Genomic DNA, 12648 nt, shown 5'->3' with positions numbered 1-12648 from the left:
ACTGACCAACCACAGAAGTGTAAACAGGCGCAGCACTGAACCATGGGAGAACGCACGGCGAGCAGAGGGGAGGGGGTGTCTGACAATCAAAAAGTAAAGCAAGTCAACAAACAGAAGATGAACTCAAAGGATCACCCCAAAAAAATGAAAAACAACAGCGATGCAGAACCACGACAGAGAGAGACAGGAGGAGGTAGTGGAGGCTGCAGAGCTATGGAGGCTGCAGGAGACTTCAGCAAGACAAAAAGGAACAGAGGAGAGAATCAAACAGTGCCTACAAGACAACATGAAGTCCTGAGCAACGCCCTGCGAGGAGGCAACAGTGAGAGAAATGAGAGGAGTCAAAAGGGAAAAAGAAAACAAACTGAGGATAATACACAAACAGAACAGACGACAGCCCACAGCCCACTGATACTGCAAGGGTGCAACTCCCACATCCTCGCTTCAGCGTCCCCACCCGCAAACCCCCCCGGCCATGTCTGTTTTCCCTCAATACTGCCAAGAGAAGCTTACATTGACCACAGCATGTTAAAATGTGATTTAAAAAACAAACAAACTGTGGGGTATTTTAAAGGTGAAACATCAGATTCTCAGATTCTTCTTTTGCTGCTGCACTTCCTGCACAGATGTTTCACATTAAAAGCTTTCCAACCGCTCAAGGGACAAACACCCACATGATATTAAAGTGAAACATCTGCAGGAAGTGTTGTGATACAAAGAGTAAAGAAAAGGAAAAGCAATTATTAAATAAATGATAAATAAACTATATTAAAAATTAAATCTTTAGGTTTAAACTAGAAACAAGCTATTATGAGATGTGACCTTGGGCTTTTTAAAAAACGTGCAATGGGCTACTTAATCAAAAGACAAGGGTTAGACACCTTTGTCAGCCCATTTGTGGAATCTGCACCTCCCAAGACACCTGCAGTATAGGGTGTCACCACCATAGACAGTATAAAAGATGGTAGTATGGTAGTGCATCAAACATGCATTACTTTTAATGGCCAGTAGGGTGTGCCTCCTCTGGTTGCAATAAGACTTTAGGTTGTCTAGAAGAAAACAACACTCGGCTTCCTCGCACTCTGACCTCAGTAAAAACTTTCCATATGACTTTATGGCTCCACTGCTACTTTCAGGTCACACTGAAGAAAACAGGAAGTTCATTTCATAACTTATGGTTGGAAAAAATAAGCGGCTGGAAACATGACTGATGGGAGAACTGGGGCTATTTCATGTAGTTAATGTGCTGCTAAAAAAGGTGGTGACAAATGCATTCAGGGCTTTAAGGTTCATAAAAATGAGCAAAGATGTTCCTAGAAATGTTGTCCAGCTTGTGTTTTTCAGCGGAGGTCGGCTGTGACTGCAGCACTGACTATAATTTCTGTGTGAAAAACAGTGATGAGCATCCAAAAGCTGTGTGTGCGTCTTTCTCTGTACATGAAGAAGCATTCTGTCTGCAGCAGATGCATTAACCATGGGAGGTCTGGATGAGGGGAGTGTGTCGGTGTGTGCGTTTAAATGTGTGTGTGTGTGTGTGTGTGTTTGCTGAGACAGCTTGCAGAGGAAGCTGGCCATGTGCTGGAACACCCAGGACATGGAGGGCATTTGGCTGATTTTGGAGGTTGCCGCAATGACGTCATCAGCAATCTCACACACAGTCATTAAACCCATTAAACAAGGACACCTCAGAGGTCAGAGCAGTATGTTAGGAGTTAGCAACCCTCACTGATGGTCTCGTAGCCCAATTCTGACCGTGAACTGAGAGACTCTGATGAGGGGAAAAAAGGTGTTTAGCAAGCACATGACTTACATTTAAGAGATTAGTAATAACCGTTCAATGTTTTGTTTTTTTTCTTTCAAACAGAAAATAGCGATAAAGATCTCAACAGTTGTATAAGTTAGTTTGCAAAGTGAACACTGATAACATTTACAAATCAGTAGTGCTTTCATGTTTGTTTGAATATTATGAAAACAACCTAACTTGTTTCTGCAATTACACTTTTTTTTTTTTTAGTGTGAATGTCTGTTGAATGTTTTGTGACATTTAAAGATTTGCTGATCAAACAAGAATTAATCATCATTTGAAGTCCTAGCTCGTCAGTCTGGCTAATATTTAATAACAGCGCTCTGAATGGACCTTCTGCAGGCGATTAACCATTGATTAGTGTTTCTCCTTATAGACATAATATATTAAGTAAATCTGAATTATTACTAATTGATTGTTGTTTTTAACATTATATACTTGTGTTTCTTGTTGACTCTTGTGTATGCGTGCACCTGAAGCTTGCAGGCCTCGCTTCTGTGTACTCCTTAGCAACAGGTGTCACCACAAAAACATGCCAATGGGTATGATGTCACTTTTGGTACACGTTCCTGTTGGCTAGTGCGACATGAACTTCCTGTAAGTGATCATAAATGACTTGTATAACCCACGTCTTATTTTTGTTTTGAGTGCTGCAAATAAACGTGATTTACACAAAGATAACCACTAGCCTCACATTTTTAAAAATTTCCCTGTGGCTGATTTCTCACCCAAACATAAATCATGTGCTTCCAAAAAACATGCCCTGCTTTCAGGGTTGAGGCATTAATACACTTCTACAGGGCGACCGCAGACTCGGCTGTTAGAGACTTGAAGGTTGAGAGTTGCACCCTTGGACAGGTAAAGCAAGGCGAGAGAACGTCCCCCTTTATACAGCAGAAAGAGAGAGAGAGGGAGAGAGATGGACTGGACACTCCCCTCCTGCCGCTGGGTGAAGGGTGAGGAGTGGGTGAGTAACAGGGAGGATGGAGGGACAAAGCGGGACAGATGGATGAATGGAGGGGTTACCTTTGTTGCGATTTTCGGGGGGTCCTTGTTTTTTACCTGTTCGGACAGAGAGAGAGGGCGGAATGCTGATAAGATGGCTCAAAGGAAAAATAAGATCAAATCAAACTGAGGGACAACACAAAGTTCAAACTGATAGAAACCCACAGGTGTGTGTGTGTCGTGTGTGTGCCGTGGGCAGGAATGGACGAATCAGAGGAGAGAGACACACGACTTCCCGCTGCGGAGAACCGATGGCCAACGAAATCGAAAGTTTTAAAAATATTCATCAGAAATTTAAAATGTGGTTTAAAAGTAATCAGGCGATCGATTTATTTGTACTTTCCTGAAGCTCTGCATTACTCTGTTTCTATCATTTATTGTGAGAAGGTAGACCTTTCAGGAAGTTGTCTGTCTGTTTTTGAAATGACACTGAATTCATGTTATTGATCATTTCTTCCTTAAATAAGCAACAATAACATGTAAGACCCACCAGTGTGCTCGCTTCTGTATTTCACTTCACTTTATGCAGTGTGAATTCATCTGTACCAGCACACTGTGGCCTTTTTTAAAAGGTGATGCTTCACATGGTACATAACATTGTTAATATGATACTTTATCTAAGCTTACTGAGGTTTTGTTCATTATGTACATCGTCAAATAGACTGCATGTTGGTCTGTTCTGACACATTCTTGTAAGCTGCGTTATTTTCAGATTATAAAATATAAAAATATATAAAAAAAATAAGTTGATATTATGGTCATTTATTTATCAGAGTGTGGATTTTTTAAATTTTTTTACTTTAAAGTGGAACGTAATGAAAAATGTTAAGACTCAATTATTTCACACAATTATTGAAGGTTGTGTGATGTGAATAATCAAATCTATGTTAGCACGTTCACCGCATTGATTTGTTTTTAGTACTGCCTCAAAAGGCTGCCAGCACAGCTGCAGACGCTGTGATAAACAGTGACCACGTTTACATTTTATTTTGAAATTCGTTCCTTGTTTGAGCAGAAAGTGAGAGTTAACAGAAAGCTTTGTTTTTTAGGGCACTCCCTTTGTAGAGTGGTTGTGAGATGCTCTGACATGCATCAAAACATCATTTTATTTTTGTCTGCTGATTTTCTTGAGGTCTGATTTTTTTTATATGACTAACAATGCGTTCACTTCCTGCCAAGATGCCGTCTGTGTATCCTCATTATGTGCATGATGTCCTGTGGCGTTGGTGCCCCGAAGAGCCGGCCAAGGCAGTCTTGGAGATAATGTTCCCCTTTTATATCCCTAATGGTCCCCTTTTAGAAGACTTTTAGAGGATGGCAGAATGGCATTGATTTTTTTTAATCTTTTATTGACTTTTTACTTTTGCTTTCATTTGCTGGATATGTATATTTTTGTTTATTTATTTATTTTTTCAGATTTAATCCTCAAAAAAGTATTAAGGCTTAGGAAAGCGTTGCAGTTTAGGTTAGAAGCTGCATCTTTATAACAGTAACCGTGCACATGTAAAGATAATGACTTGAGAGTTACAGTCACTCTCACTAGTGCTAAAACTCAGTGTGTCAGGGCACATATGCCAACGGACACTTTGTGTGTAAATGAGCCATTCCAGTGGCTTTGACTAAACAGCACTAATTGATGCCCTGTGGATGAAACTGGGCTGTCTGAATCTTTAAAAGGGATTTTATTCACCCCAAAAATGACTGAAAAGCTAAACACATGGGCTGATGCTGTCTCTGAAATTGATCTTAACGAGGTGCCATGTACTGATTAGACACAATAAAGCACATCACAGGTGAAGTGCAGGTCAGGTACGTTTTCCTGCTCATAGGAAGTTAACTTCCTGCTGCAGTAAAACTAAGCTGTCTGCTTTTATTATGAAAGGAACTTTGGCAAGGTCAGAGCTAAACAACACGCGCGCGCGCACACACACACACACACACAGACAGAGAGCTCTTTGTTATTCAGTTGGTGGCTTGTTATCGAGAGTGAACTGGTTCAAGTATGTGTGTATGTGTGCGTTTGCAACACTGAAGGCTTTTATCCCCGCAAGATAACTGATGGGTGTGACTTGACACGAATGGATGAATGTGTGCAGTGCATGTGTGCGTGTTTACAGCGGATTGATGCAGCCATGTGTGACAGTGAAGTCTGCTGTGTGTCTGCTGTTAAAAGAACACAGAAACCTCATGACAGTGCCTGCGTGTGTTTGTGTGTGTGTGTGTGTGTGTGTGTGTGTGTGTGTGTGTGTGTGTTTGTGTGCGCGCTTCTGTCTTTGCGAGGATTCACTTCCAATTTGGAAAATAAGGGCTTTTTTTAAAAGTTAAGATCCCTTTTGAAAAGTCTGAAAATATCAAAGCAAGGACTTGTTCTGAAAAGTGATGACACTTCTCACTTCAAAGAGTTTCTGAGGGTTTGTGCTTTGTTTCAGGATAAGGATTAGTAACACATTTTAAGATTAAGATTAAAGCTTTGACAATGTAAACATGGAAGTAAATGTCTGTGTATGAGATGTAAATGTAAAGGCTCTTTTCTTTAAAATTTAGAATTTATTTTTAGCTGAATCTGTTTTGTGGTTCTCCTCATTAGGAAGTCAACACCAATTTTGTTTTTGTCTGTTTGTCTGTATTTTTTATGAACCAGAAACTTGAGGCCGAAATGCAAACCTGAGCGTCTCTCTCCGCTGAGCTGGTACATTCAGCCAGTTCACAATGAATGCCTGACAAACTCAAACTTTAGCCAGTAAAACAAAATGATAAGACAAAAACAAACTAAAGGAAAAGGATACATGTGTAAAAGGGGGTTAGCATGATCACAAGCAAATCAAAAGCAATAGAGACCGACTGCAGAAGCCTGTTGTTTTACATCTGCTCTGACATAGTACAAAGATCATCTGGACGTTGGCTTTTGAAGGGTCCTTCTATAAAAGAAGCAACTGTGTTTCACAGTTAATTGATATTACGTAACTGGCCAATTTACTCAGTACTGTGGCCATGAATTTACATGAATAAATGAGACCATGATGAGGTGTTTGCTCAGGTGACCAATCAATCTGTCTTTGAGTCTTTGTGAAATCACAGTTCAAAGTGTTGCTTTACTGAAATATTAACAAAGATTGTTTGCAAGCCCACGACAGAGAACAAAAGTTTAAATGGCCTGTCAAGATTCCCATCAAGCACTTGAACATAACAACTGAATAATGTTAAAAATTAAAGTATTTTTTAAAATTTTACATCTGGGGTGTCAAGCTCATTTTAGCTCATAGGCCACATACAGCTTGATTTGATCTTAAGTGGGCAACTGCAAACCATTGCATAAAAACCTCTAAAGTGATTTAGTGTACAGAAGTACATTCTGCACACTTTCCTGTTTAATGAACCGTCCACTTACAAATGACAGCTTGACGTGACTGAAAGTGAACCTATTATGCTTTTTTGAAATTATTTTCTGCCATGTCACATAATGGTGGATTCTCTTATTAAACATGGCAAAAGTTTCAAATAAAGAGGTGAGTATATCCTTGAGTAATTTCTGTGAGCCAAAAGTTCAGGCTGCAGTGTGCTCTGAATGCTTGATTTCATTTTTTCTACTTTTGGATCTGTATGATGTGAATAAGAGAGGATATACATAATATGGTCCCCTCAGGCACACAGCTCCACCTGTGAGCACAGACGCCCCACCTACCTGCTATTCAAACCTGTTCAATGAGCAGCCAATCAGATGGTTTGAACTGAGGTGCTGCACCAAGGACCATTAAAATATCAATAAGCGTTATTTTCTAACTGAATCATGCAAAGCTATTCTGAGTCCAAGAATTATGTCTGACTCCTCAACAGCCTCCAAACTCTGGAGATTCATCTAGTGGGCAGCACTGAGTCCTTTGAAGGACTGGGGCTGTCTGCTTAACTTACAGAATGAAGTAGGCTATAATGATCCATGGATATAATAGCCATTTATCCCCTTAAGGATACATGGTCACATGCATTTCTTTGAAATGTAGCTTTGGTTACAACCATAGACTGTATATAAAAGAAGGACAGAGCAGAAAAGTGCAGCTAGTGCAGCATTTTTCAAATGTCCAGCAAGAGGTGACTGTTTGCAGACGTCTAGGAAGTACTTGTCCTCAGTACTTGTCTGATGAAGCACATTTAACATTTCTAGCCAATGACGCCGCGATATGTTTCTGAATCAGCTCCACCTCACATCATATCCTGTTTGTAATCACCAAGATTGTCATACCAAAAAAGGTCAGCTCAAGACTTCAAAACAGGACTTTGCTAATTCATCTTTTATATACAGTTTAAGCTAATTACCTGGTCATAGCAAATTAACTATAATCTTACAAACTCTTTGGAATCGGTCACTAAAAAGGTGTGCATGCCACTTTAAAATTACGATAAGCTAAGTTTGGTAAGATTGCGGGAGCTCCTTTGTAGACGTCACTTTTATTTCACTTGTTTTGGGCCGGTACAATCACAATATTACTCATCTTTGGTCTCGTGTATTCACTATGGAAGGTTTTTGTGCTTAGATTGAAGTTAAATAAAGCTTACAGATCACATTCAGACCCTTCAAAAAGCTCTGCTGTTATCAGCTCAGACTGGATGAACTCTACCTGCTGACAGAGTCGGCTGGTACGACAGGAGAAACGTCAAATCAACACCAGCTGATAAAAACGGGCAAAATATTTCCGATCAGCCTGTTCAGAAATATTCAGAAGCTGACACGGTGACAGTCATTCTAGCCAAACTTTCCTCACACTTCACAGACTTACTGTCCTCGTATGACCTTCCACACTTCAACATATGTTGTGTTTCTTGACATGTGTGACAGGCTTTGTCTCATGTCTTACTTTTCTTGACCTTCTTCTCTTCGTCGTTCTCGCTGGCGCCCAGCAGAGTAAAGATGATGCCTGTTTGAGAGTTGAGGCCGACAGCTGACACCACCATCCTGCCTGATCCCTCCATCACGTGGGTCCCTGAGGAAATATTCAAAAAGCTACGAGTCAAAAAACAAGCTTTATTTATTTAGTTTTTAAAACTGTTACTGTGTTACTGTCATTTGTTTTCATTTTAAATCAATGTCAAAGCACTTATTTATCCATCTAATCTCATTTTAAGACGCATTACTGAATATTTAAAATGACATGCTTTTACTTATGTTGCTTTTTTTCTAGGTAAATAGTCTTGCACTCCTGTGTAGCCCTACTCTGCATCCAGATATCCTTCTGAATCAAGGGATTGAATTCATACATGGGAAATTTTAGCTTTGGCGGGGTCTCAGACAGCTCTTGTGTTATAAGCAGGACATCCATCTTTCAGTCAAACACCGTGAACCTGATTTTTTTAGGAGAACAGTTTTCCAGGCACTCACCGGACAGCAGCATGGGGTCTTTCTCCATAGACTTGCGAACCTGGTCAGATTCTCCTGTCAGAGAGCTCTCGTCAATCTTCAGGTCGTTGCCTTGGATCAGGATACCATCAGCAGGCAGCAGGTCTCCTGCAAGCAGATCGATCAGATGGGTCAGAATCTTTTTCCCCCATCAGCCACAGGGTTTGAACAGGATCTTACACAGAGTCCTTTTAAATTTAAATTTTGTATTGTAAAGCAGCTCCACAAAGGTCGTTGCTGTAGTCATAAAAGCTTGACAGTTAAACATCACATGAAATAACCAAATAACGATGTTTGAGTTTCATACCGTATTTGATCTGAGCGATGTCTCCAACCACGATCTCGGCCACAGGGATCTGGATGACCTGACCTTTGCGGATGACCGTGAACTTTTGTTCTTGCTCGATGCGACTCTGCAGCCCGCGGAACTGCTTCTCCTTGGACCAATCGTTGAAGGCCGTCACCAGGACCACAATGATGACTGAGAACAAGATGGCAGCGCCTTCGATCCAGCCAGCCTGGGCCTCGCCCTCGTCCTCTACGCCACCCGAAGATGCGCCGCATGCTGTGAAAACATGAGGACATGTTGAAATCAAATCCCATCGTAACAGCAAAGACAGGTGGCGAGATGGAGAGCTCTTATTGGAAAGGTTAGGCAATGATGGCTGACTGTGTAATGATTTAATGAACAGGTAAGGCAAGAAGCTCTAAGCTGTGATGAGGTTTAACCCTCTCAAGCCCGAATTAAGTTTTTTGTTGCTAATGCACAACCAAGTCCTGCAAAAAACTCATAAAATATGTATGTGGGGTAATCAGGTTGTTATGTCTTAACTGTTGCAAATCTGCAACGTCTGCCTGGAGAGGGTTAAGATGACATATGGTATTGTATTGTGCATTTAAAGTGGGAATCCTGAAATTCCAAGTTTCCAGTTGCAATTTTCATCTGGATGCTCTCTCAAGTCAGACTTTCTACTTAGAATTTGGAGACGCAACAAAAAACCCAAATCTGAATTCTTAAATTGCCGTGACAACCATAGACCAGTGGAATATGCTCCACTCAGGCATAACATCATCACATTATAATTTTTTCTCTTTTGGATTTTTATGAAGGCACAAAACACAACATTGCACAACAACTGTATCTCAGTTATCCTGCTTTAATAATTGTAAAATCGAATTAATTGCTCAGTCGTCTTTCAAATTAGCAAAAAGCAAAAATGACCTGTATCCTTCAGTCAGGAATACTGTCAAAAGCTAAACAAAAACTTTACTTAAACAACTTTATTTACAGTACATATAATATATACATCCCCATATAAATAATAATATAAATTAAAATATAAACCAACTATCTACACATATCAGAATACTGAAAATAAATAATAATAATTAATAAATACATGTTACTTTTGGAATAGATGCAGTAATTGTGGGACGTGCAAAGGTTTGGGCTTTCAGTAACACCTATGGGGTTATCACAGCTTGGAAAACCTTAACCTTTAATCAGCTGAAAAAGTTTCTACTCCTAATTTGTCATCTTTCAGAAATTCGTGACTAGCAGATAATTTCCTGTTTCTAGATATTTTTAGACTCCCTTCACAATCCACAAACATACTGCTCCCTTTTTCAGCAAATAGAGCTTTGATAATTAAGGCCAACAAAACATATTTTATCTCAGTCTGCACACAGCAGCTGTTACTCTGATCCAAATGCTGCTTTGCTGACCACACACACTGACTTTTGTGACGCAGCAGCAGGTGAGGTTTTTCCTTTGATGTGGGCCCTGATTGTGAATGAACCCCACGCAGCGAAACAGTGCAGCATCACTTCTGTGTCAGCTAAACATTCCCATTGCTGCTCCTCTGCAGACATCTTGTTTCGATTCCTGGCGCTCCCATCAACCACCACTACTGAATGACATTTTAGACAGCAAGCTGGAAGTGCTCTGATTTCCTTTTACAGCCTTCCCTGCTTTGTAGGCATCAGCTTCATTTTCAGATTCTCACTCACTTGATTAGAGGAGCCCGTGAATGTGTGAGTGTTACCACGAGGCTTAAAGACTCAGATAATTTATCAGGCTCTGAATTGTCATCAAGTGACAATTCCTGATGGCAGTTCTTAACCTCTCTTAGCCAACTCAATTAAGGCTCACCGAGCTAATGAAGTTCTTGCCACAATTATCGTTTCATTATTTGCATGAAATAAAACGTATCTGCGTGTAAACACTTGAAGAAAGTCACGTTTAGATGTTTGTTTGCTGCACCAGTTTATTTTCTTACTTCATTTTAATGCAAAAATTGACAGTAATGGAAACTAGCCCAGTAACTACTGACATTTTTAAACAAATCAATGATCAGATTTCTTGTTTTATAAAAGTGGATTACGTAAAAATGAAAGTAAATAAATCCACTTATAATGTACCCAGAAAAACATACCTGATAAAAGCATGTAATTAAAATAAACAACATGGATATAGAAAAAAAATACAGGTGGCCGCTGGTGCTACCCCTCAGCCCCTTAGTAGATACATGTATGGTATTCATTTGAAACTCCCATGTCGCCTCCTTTCACAAGATTTCACAAACTTGAGTGTCCACATTAAGTTCTAGTATTTTATAACAGTGCTCTAATTAATCTGCATCTGTGCATGACACCCATTCAGTTGTGACCAACCCAGCCAGTCAGCTGATTGCTGGGCTTGCCTTTTTCAGGTGTTGCCATCCACCTCACAAAGGAAATGATTTCACTTCCTGGGAGTCTAATAAAACGGTGGTTTTCTCCTCCAAGTTAGCTTCACTTGCTTTGGTTAATGTTGGAGTTCCCTCTATTTTAAGCCACGGGTAGTTTTGTCTTAGCAGTTATTTGATTTCTTAACTAATTTAACTTAATTCATTTAAAATAATAAAATTATCCAGAGAAAACTCCAAAAACCAGACGACACGCTGCAAACAAGCGCTTGGCGACAGTGGGAAGGAAAACTCCACTGGAGAAACAACCCTCTTTGTTATGTCTATGTGTGCAGCTTGCTATACTGATAACTTAGCACTGCCACCTCTCCATATATGTTCATCTCTGGCTCTGAAAAACCACCAGCTGGCAGCAGCTAAAATGCTCAGGTTGAGTCTTCAGTGTACCAAAAGCAATGGGTAAAGACACAGCGTCTACGACGATCTACACTGACCTTCACTGTCACCGCCAGGTGGATGGTAGAAAGACAGGCCCAGTGAGATGATTGCAGCGATTTCCAGAATGATAAGCGTGACGTCCTGCAGAGCTTCCCACACCAGCTGCAGGAATGTCTTGGGCTTCTTTGGGGGGATAAAGTTCTGTCCAAATGCCGTGTGACGTTTTTCCAAATCGACAGGGTTACCAGACAGACCTGCAGACACAACCGAAAGGTCATGAATATTGACATCAACATTAGTTATTGTTCTTTAGTAAAACAGTAATTATTCTGACATGTGGATGGAAACTTGGAGAAATGTCAAATGAATCCAGCAACATGACAAAGAGTGCAGACATACAGACACAGTTACAAAGAACAAGGACTTTTCTATATCAATTTATTTTCGTTTTTGCACTTTTTTTTAAGGCTTGGGTTTTATTTTATTTCTGTTAACTGAAATTATTTAATATTTTAAAGAACTGTACAGAGATATACCTTTACTTCGTTTTCCGTATTTCTGTGACGTCTCTCTGTGTGTACCTGTGTTGCAGGTGAATGAGTGTTGCAGTCAGACTGAAGTGTGTTGCTGTGTTAATATTTAGTTAGAGCAATGCTGTTTATAGTGCTAAAGTTCACCGGCCCTAAATATCTCAATGAATTTGAAATATAACTATTACAATCTTGTTCTGCAAGACATGCTTTTTCCACCACAGCTTATCAGCAGCAGCAATAGCAGCTGTGTATAAGGGTCAAACCTCAAAGGCTAACTCTTGTCTTCAAACTTTATTATGTTAACTCACCACACAGGGCAGAAGATGCACTTTAGTAATAGAAAGTCAAGATCAGCCCCCTTTTGCTGCAGACTGCAGCATTTCCACACACAGTACTTATTTGAGCAATTCACCAAAACAGACCTGTTCCACCCAGAAACCATCTGCAATGACATACTCATCATTTCCGCCACAAAAAAATGACCTAAAGGTCAGAAATCTGGTACACTCAGGTTCAGCTACAAAGATTGGAAAAATAAATCCCCTGATCAAGGGTGAATTATAAGCAGCTGTGATTGGGTGTGTTGTTTTATAAGTTTCAGTGACGATTCCTGAATGTTTCTTTTTGTTTCGCTTTGTTTTGTAACAGCGGCTGAACTTTTGTGGCTTGTGACCTCTAAAACAACCCTTCATTCCAAGTTACAACCGTCTACTGGCTGCAATTAGTTCAACCAAAGAGAAATGATGTAATTAACTTTTAGAGGGTGATGAACTGAAAATCACAGGAAACCTA

At 40.1% G+C, this 12648-nt stretch overlaps 1 protein-coding gene across 3 annotated transcripts in view; it reads right to left on the bottom strand.

The window, feature by feature from the left end:
• Positions 1-12648, bottom strand: part of LOC146387482 (plasma membrane calcium-transporting ATPase 1-like) — a 129567-nt gene that overhangs the window by 41298 nt on the left and 75621 nt on the right. For 2 of the 3 annotated variants that reach the window (XM_084929120.1, XM_084929121.1), the window contains exons 4-8: positions 11380-11577; positions 8506-8763; positions 8181-8306; positions 7660-7785; positions 2831-2866 (exon numbers count right to left, since the gene is read on the bottom strand). In XM_084929120.1, coding sequence (XP_084785246.1) covers positions 2831-2866; positions 7660-7785; positions 8181-8306; positions 8506-8763; positions 11380-11577 — 744 coding nt within the window. The remainder of the gene's footprint in view (positions 1-2830; positions 2867-7659; positions 7786-8180; positions 8307-8505; positions 8764-11379; positions 11578-12648) is intronic. The other variant, XM_084929122.1, reaches the window with a different exon arrangement.

The sequence above is a fragment of the Perissodus microlepis genome, chromosome 5 (genome assembly GCF_051167445.1).
Source record: "Perissodus microlepis isolate ML-2025 ecotype Zambia chromosome 5, ASM5116744v1, whole genome shotgun sequence".
NCBI classification, from domain to species: Eukaryota; Metazoa; Chordata; class Actinopteri; order Cichliformes; family Cichlidae; genus Perissodus; species Perissodus microlepis.
This window is presented reverse-complemented; position numbering and strand designations above follow the sequence as displayed.